At 40.6% G+C, this 8,372-nt stretch overlaps 1 protein-coding gene across 7 annotated transcripts in view; it reads right to left on the bottom strand.

Moving 5' to 3' along the window:
• Positions 1-8,372, bottom strand: part of tnrc6c1 (trinucleotide repeat containing adaptor 6C1) — a 104,219-nt gene that overhangs the window by 57,809 nt on the left and 38,038 nt on the right. For all 7 annotated transcript variants that reach the window (XR_009816736.1, XR_009816735.1, XM_061974288.1 and 4 more), the window contains exons 2-3: positions 8,164-8,266; positions 5,029-5,050 (exon numbers count right to left, since the gene is read on the bottom strand). Coding sequence is in view for 5 of the 7 variants with exons in the window: in XM_061974288.1 (XP_061830272.1) it covers positions 5,029-5,050; positions 8,164-8,226 (85 nt within the window). In the remaining 2 variants the exon portion in view is untranslated. The remainder of the gene's footprint in view (positions 1-5,028; positions 5,051-8,163; positions 8,267-8,372) is intronic.

Genomic DNA, 8,372 nt, shown 5'->3' with positions numbered 1-8,372 from the left:
TGACGCCTGTTGTTTAGTTGCCCATACTCTCTTCATGCACGACTGATTGATATGTGTGGACTGCAAGTTGACGCCTATTCAATAAATGACGCTAGAGACCAGACTGAAGACGCTTGCGGGCCGCAATTGGCCTGCGGGCCATAGTTTATCGGTCCTTTTAGTTCATTATGTTGAAGGGTGGTCAATATATTGCAGTGCACGAACATGACAGTTTAGGTATGTTGGGAACCAGCCTGTCTTCTTCACAGTATACTGTTTCAAGGGATGCTTCTACTTTGAACGTTCAATCCAGTACCTCTTATAAATATTCTAAGCGCTTTCTCATTGAGCAAAGACACCACCTTAGGAACAGACTAACTACTAGCCAGCAACTGGTAAAAGTTGTTTTATAAGCTTTAATGAGAATGTTTTACTGCCTAATTCAGTGTAGGGATTTATTGCAGCTGTTAAAAAAAAAATCACTTGTTGACTGAATGAGTTCCAAAAATAAAAAAAGATTCTCACATTCTTACATTCAGATTATAGAAGTGTATGTGCTTGACGCACAATATGGTATGTTGTGAATTTGGTGTCTTTTTTCTCCGGAAAACACCAACATCTGATCTGATCACCAGTAATTGCAATATTTAATACGCGAAAGTGCAGTGCTGGCTGCAAGTAACATCAATCAAGGCAGGTCTCTCTTGTCTGAAAGCTACAATAACATGCTTTTTTTTTTTTTACCTAATATACAAGTAATAAATTGAAATCCTGACTGGTCACATTAAGGGACAGGTGAGTAGGGTATCACAGATGGGCTCAGCAGCAATGGCATACAGGAAACTGGAGCGTGTTCTCCATTTGTTTGTTTTCCTCTCACATATCCCCCCCCACATCTCAGCATTTAACCAGAGGCGTCATATTTTTGGCAGTGCCTTGCACTTTACTTCACACAACTGTAACCACAACAATTCATTCCATCGTGCACCTTAAAACCAAGTGCCGTTTCCTCGGCTCTTTTCCTGCCTTAGTCCCAGGGTGGGCCATTGTACCTCAACCAGGGGAGGGGGTGGTGTAATGTTACTATGGTGCTTGGGGTATTCCTGGAGATCTCCTGTGCATGAAAAGCTGTTTATTCAGACTCCACACCATCCCTTGTCTCCTAATTAGCTCCCTGTATGCAGTACACTATTAGACAGCTGATTGGTCAATTGTTACCTCAATAGGGCCAGGATGCATTTTTTTTTAGTCTTTGTTGATTTTTGTCCTTGTTGTGCTATCTTATTGGTTTAAAATACCAGGTACATCTCATTAGCAATTGAATATAACTGGATATATCCGCAATGAAACGACAGCAGCTGAGAAAGCTGCTTAATCAACTCATCACTAAGACGAAGGTTAGTCACTCGTCTCTGGTTTGTCTTTCCTCTTTAAAATGTGCTTTAACTGATGTTGCAACACACATGGACCAGCATGTTACTGACTGTGAATTCCAAACTGATACAACTGATCAAAGGATGCTAGAAGTGAACCATATGCAGACAATCATATGATAGACTCTTATGGGAGAGGGCAGTACACTAGTACCACAACCAAGTTTAAAGGGGAACATTATCACAATTTCAGAATTGTTAAAACCATTAAAAATCAGTTCCCAGTGGCTTATTATATTTTTCGAAGTTTTTTCCAAAATGTTACCCATCACGCAATATCCCTAAAAAAAGCTTCAAAGTACCTGATTTTAACCATCGTTATAAACACCCGTCCATTTTCCTGTGACGTCCCATAGTGAAGCCAACACAAACAAACATGGCGGAAAGAACAGCAAGCTATAGCGACATTAGCTCGGATTCAGACTCGGATTTCAGCGGTTTAAGCGATTCAACAGATTACGAATGTATTGAAACGGATGGTTGTAGTGTGGAGGCAGGTAGCGAAAACGAAATTGAAGAAGAAACTGAAGCTATTGAGCCATATCGGTTTGAACCGTATGCAAGCGAAACCGACGAAAACGACACGACAGCCAGCGACACGGGAGAAAGTGAGGACGAATTCGGCGATCGCCTTCTAACCAACGATTGGTATGTGTTTGTTTGGCATTAAAGGAAACTAACAACTATGAACTAGGTTTACAGCATATGAAATACATTTGGCAACAACATGCACTTTGAGAGTGCAGACAGCCCAATTTTCATCAATTAATATATTCTATAGACATACCCTCATCCGCGCTCTTTTCCTGAAAGCTGATCTGTCCAGTTTTGGGAAGCTAGGGTCCATAGGGGGTTTAGCTCGCTCGTCTGCGGGAACAAACTGCCGCCATTGCTTGCCGTGCTAGCGAGGTCCTTTGTCCCTGAATTGCTCACACACTCCGGCAGATTCAATGGGGGTCTGGCGGCAGATTTCTTTGACTTTATCGTTGGAAATGCATCTGCTTTGAGTGTCGCAGGATATCCACACATTCTTGCCATCTCTGTCGTAGCATAGCTTTCGTCGGTAAAGTGTGCGGAACAAACGTCCAATTTCTTGCCACTTTCGCATCTTTGGGCCACTGGTGCAACTTGAATCCGTCCCTGTTCGTGTTGTTACACCCTCCGACAACACACCGACGAGGCATGATGTCTCCAAGGTACGGAAAACAGTCGAAAAAACGGAAAATAACAGAGCTGATTTGACTCGGTGTTTGAGAAAATGGCGGATTGCTTCCCGATGTGACGCCACGTTGTGACGTCATCGCTCCGAGAGCGAATATTAGAAAGGCGTTTAATTCGCCAAAATTCACCCATTTAGAGTTCGGAAATCAGTTAAAAAAATATATGGTCTTTTTTCTGCAACATCAAGGTATATATTGACGCTTACATAGGTCTGGTGATAATGTTCCCCTTTAATGGAGAACCTGATATAGGTCAATTTGCAAATGCAGTGAAACAAAGCAAAGTAGAAAACAACCATGAGGACGCTAACAAAGCTTGCGTAAATGCTATAAACACTTAGATTCACTTAGGAATGGGAATCGAAAACCACTTCTTGTTCATAACTGGTTCCCAGTGTATCAATTCCTTGGAAATGCTTGCCATTTTTTAAACGATTCTCTTAACGATTCCTGTGGGCGGGACTGGCGTCATTATACAACGTGTGTAGTAACGTTAGACAGCAGTGACGTGCGGTCACTAGAGGCAGGTGAGGCGGGGCCTCACCTGTCATCATGGAAAGAAAAAAAATGTAAAAAGAAAAAAAATTAATTAAATTGTTATATGTATCCAGTGATTATACTATAAAGTTATTTTCAGTTTAACTTCACCAATTTTAGATTATTTTTATTCAAAATCGCTGAATTTTCACATTTGCCGTTCAAATACTGAGAAGAGACGGTGCGGTGATCAGCAGCCAGTTGAGGCACGTCACTCAGTTGTGCCTCACCATGGATTGCGGACTTGGCTAACTGCTGGCCTGCTGTGCAGTGAGACCGTATTGCTATATGAACTATATTATACATTTCCATAGTTTAGTTAGCTGAGGTATATAATGTACAGTGTATTTTGTCAACAACTGTATGTGTGTAACGTATTTCTTGTGCTGAGCAATCATAAAACTGCTGCGAAGACGCACTGGCTGAGGCTCGCGTAACCCCGCCTCCTGGTGCCGGTTAAGGCACCTCCGCCGCATACTGCACCCACCGACGGGAGCGCCACACCAACCAAAGCCCACACCCAAACCCTCCACGTGCAAGACCGAATCCACCCAAAAAAATTCACTTAACAAGAAGCCAAAAAGTGCAAAAACAACATTGCTAGCGCCGGAGGAGCCGTGAACGACTGCAGGGACACAACATTAGGTACACCTGCAGACTGCAGCACGGATTTCATATTTCATTCATTCACAACTCCTCCAACACGAACACCACTGTTCCCGCACTTATAAGTAAAGGTAAGACCATAATAAAGTTTTCTTAATTAAATGTGCTTTTTTGTGTTCTACAGTTTGTATGTGTAAAGTTAAAGTTAAGTTAAAGTACCAATGATTGTCACACACACTAGGTGTGGTGAAATTTGTCATCTGCATTTGACCCATCCCCTTGATCACCCCCTGGGATGTGAGGGGAGCAGTGGGCAGCAGCGGCGCCGCACCCGGGAATAATTGTTGGTGATTTAACCCCCAATTCCAACCCTTGATGCTGAGTGCCAAGCAGGGAAGAATGCTGGTATGAGCTTTTAAACATAACCCGTTAACTGCTGCCAATCAAATGGTGAATAAGATACTCTTTAGGGTTCATATGTTTGTAAATCTGACTGTGATGAAGTCAGTGCCTCACCAGACATGAACCTCACCACACGTCACTGTTAGACAGCAACATGGCGCCCAGGCCGCAGAAACACTCTATAGTTTGACATAGGGCTGGGCGATATGGCCTTTTTAATATCTCAATATTTATTTTTGTGAAGCTTTAAGAGTGATCAGCATCTAGAACAAGGCTATTCGACTACATAATGATGAGGGCCGCAGTTTCAAGAGCCCAAGGTTCCATCAGAAAGTGCCTTCACGGGTTATATTCCTTCGAGACTGGGTTTACTCCATTGCCAAGTAAACACATCCCACTGCGTGGTTAATTAATCCATACGTTGTTGTCCGATTGCTGTTAAAAGTCTACATTTTATTTTCCCCAGAGTAAATTTTTTTAGTTAGAATGAGTCATCTTCTTTTACTCACCCCACTGCTGCTTCATTGTGACATGTATGCCTTGCTGTTGCCCCCTGCGGGGCTGCGGGAGTACTGCACACATGAACAACCATAGTTTGAATGGTTTCTTCAAGTCTATTTGTGTGATGTTCGGCGGGCCAAATGAAAAGCTGTGGCGGGCCGGATGTGGCTCGAGGGCCACCAGTTGAATAACACTAATCTAGAAGCTTTATCTACCTCATTAATTACAAATAAAATGGACCTGGAGTTTATTTAGGTTCAGGTAGTTTGGCAGCAGAAAACCCACTTTAAATGCAGCCAACGCTTGCATGATTGTTGTTCTATGTGAACAGGTAAAAAACAACAACTCACCTTTGGTTATCTGTTCGGTATCCTTGGGAGAAAAGAGAGAAGAAAAGTTGATTAAAAATACTAAATAAACAGCAGCAGCAGCACAGGACTTTCGGTTTGAACGGCATGTTAACTCATGTATTGCTCATCTATTAAAATACTCCAACCAAGGTTCATGTTACTGTTGTGATGGGGTGGAAGATTTCAACAACATGAATTAAGACCATTTTATCTGTGGGAAAATGTATTTTTGAATGACAGTAGGGTTGTGCAATTTGGACGTAATATGATATAAATGAGATAAATTAAGCTGACAATAGAGTTTTTAATATCGTTGTATCCTGATTAGGGATGTCACGGTATTAAAAATTTCTTATCACGTTTATTGTGACCAAAATAATCACGGCTATCATTATTATCGCGGTATTTTTAAATGTGCTCAAAATTTTCAAAAAGTATTTATACTGAAATCTTTTAACCGAGTGTTATTTAAAAAAACACAACACATTCAAAGTGATTTCCTTTGTGGAAGAAACATTATTGTAGATAAAAACACTGTTTCATGGACCTTAAGTAGAAATTAAATGTGCATGTGAAAGCAACAAAAGCATTATAAACAAAGTAATATGACAGAAAAAGAATAATAATATAAATAACGACCGCCCCGAGATCGGTAGGTCGTGAGTTCAAACCCCGGCCGAGTCATACCAAAGACTATAAAAAAAAGGGACTCATTTCCTCCCTGCTTGGCACTCAGCATCAAGGGTTGGAATTGGGGGTTAAATCACCAAAAATGATTCCCGGGCGCGGCACCGCTGCTGCTCACTGCCCCCCTCACCTCCCAGGGGGTGATCAAGGGGATGGGTCAAATGCAGAGGACAAGTTTTGCCACACCTAGTGTGTGTGTGACAATCATTGGTACTTTAACTTTAACTAAAATAAATGTGAAAATTGTGAAAGACATACAATGGATTCAAAAATAAAAATCTGATGGTCATAAGAAGTAACTGCACTTCTGGTCCATATAGATAAAAATAGTGTTCATGTATGCGATCTAGTCTTATACATAGGGCTGCCAATAATGGCCAAAATAATAATTAAGATTACTTTTATCAATATTGAAACCATGATTACTGATTATTAGGTAACACAGTCTTGGGGTGAGTTGTGAACGCAACATGTAATTTGTAATGTCTAATAAAAAGGCTAAAGATAAATGTTATACATATACCGAAAGACAAGTATGTTTTTTTTGTCCATTAATAATATCAATCTGTTAGCTTTTTCTCATTACACGATGCCTTTATCTCGATTTTTCATTTTGATAGAGGGTATGTACATTTATACGTATGTACATGTAGATGCTGTATCGAGACTAAGGATGTAACAATAAACGGTATAATGATAAACCGTGATAAAATTCCAGATAGTTAGCAATACCGTTTACATTTTTGATTCCCCAAAAAAAACTTCATTTATTAAAGCATTTTAGGCAAGACTGCTTACCGGTACTTCCTGAAACAAACTCACATGCGTTGTTCAGCTTGAAATAACATTGCAAAACAAAACTATACGGACTTTGCGACGGAGATTTCCCCTCGTAGTAAACGGAGCCAAGCGCTTGGTTTAACTTTATTTTCCTTCGCTTCATTTCCGTGGAGTTTCAAACAACAAAAAAATAAGTGCTTAGTACATTTTAACAGAAGTGTAGATACAACGGAAAATAACCAGCTATTAACAGTTAATTAGCAAGTAAACTAGCAATATGTTACCGCATACGTCAGCAGCCCAATTAGAATATTTTGTAACCCGTTTTGAAATGCTTCCATTATCTTTTATATGCTAAAAAATATATTGCGATATACTGTATACCTTCATAGCAGGAGGCTGCAATGTATTGTGATATATATTTTAGGCCAATCCCTAATTCACAGCTGTCGGACAGTTCGATTGACAAATGCTGATGAGGTCCAGCAACAGGTACACTCGTTTTTGTTATAAAACCGATTTGAACTGATCGTTAAAGGGGAACATTATCACAATTTCAGAAGGGTTAAAACCATTAAAAATCAGTTCCCAGTGGCTTATTTTATTTTTCGAAGTTTTTTTCAAAATTTTACTCATCACGCAATATCCCTAAAAAAGCTTCAAAGTGCCTGATTTTAACCATCGTTATATACACCCGTCCATTTTCCTGTGACGTCACACAGTGATGCCAATACAAACAAACATGGCGGATAGAACAGCAAGGTATAGCGACATTAGCTCGGATTCAGACTCGGATTTCAGCGGCTTAAGCGATTCAACAGATTACGCATGTATTGAAACGGATGGTTGTAGTGTGGAGGCAGGTAGCGAAAACGAAATTGAAGAAGAAACTGAAGCTATTGAGCCATATCGGTTTGAACCGTATGCAAGCAAAAACGACGAAAACGACACGACAGCCAGCGACACGGGAGAAAGCGAGGACGAATTCGGCGATCGCCTTCTAACCAACGATTGTTATGTGTTTGTTTGGCATTAAAGGAAACTAACAACTATGAACTAGGTTTACAGCATATGAAATACATTTGGCAACAACATGCACTTTGAGAGTGCAGACAGCCCAGTTTTCATCAATTAATATATTCTGTAGACATACCCTCATCCGCTCTCTTTTCCTGAAAGCTGATCTGTCCAGTCCAGTTGGAAATGCATCTGCTTTGAGTGTCGCAGGATATCCACACATTCTTGCCATCTCTGTCGTAGCATAGCTTTCGTCGGTAAAGTGTGCGGAACAAACGTCCAATTTCTTGCCACTTTCGCATCTTTGGGCCACTGGTGCAACTTGAATCCGTCCCTGTTCGTGTTGTTACACCCTCCGACAACACACCGACGAGGCATGATGTCTCCAAGGTACGGAAAACAGTCGAAAAAACGGAAAATAACAGAGCTGATTTGACTCGGTGTTTGAGAAAATGGCGGATTGCTTCCCGTTGTGACGTCATCGCTCCGAGAGCGAATAATAGAAAGGTGTTTAATTCGCCAAAATTCACCCATTTAGAGTTCGAAAATCGGTTAAAAAAATATATGGTCTTTTTTCTGCAACATCAAGGTATATATTGATGCTTACATAGATCTGGTGATAATGTTCCCCTTTAAAAACTGATGACTTACCTTCTTCGGCGGAGCTTCTTTCTTTTTCTTGTCTTCTTGCCTTTTCCTTTTCCTGTCTTCCATCAAACGGTTCTTGACTCGTAATTACCGCTTCTTTTCTCAGCTGAAACACAACAAAAAATTAAGTTTAAGCAAATGGGATTTCTTCCTATTACATGTTTGTATGCATTTTAACAAGAATCCTTTAGGCTTCAAAACAGTCAAAACAC

This window comes from Nerophis lumbriciformis, linkage group LG22 (assembly GCF_033978685.3).
Source record: "Nerophis lumbriciformis linkage group LG22, RoL_Nlum_v2.1, whole genome shotgun sequence".
NCBI classification, from domain to species: Eukaryota; Metazoa; Chordata; class Actinopteri; order Syngnathiformes; family Syngnathidae; genus Nerophis; species Nerophis lumbriciformis.
The sequence above is the reverse complement of the archived record's forward strand: the minus strand, read 5'-3'. Positions and strand labels throughout refer to the sequence as shown.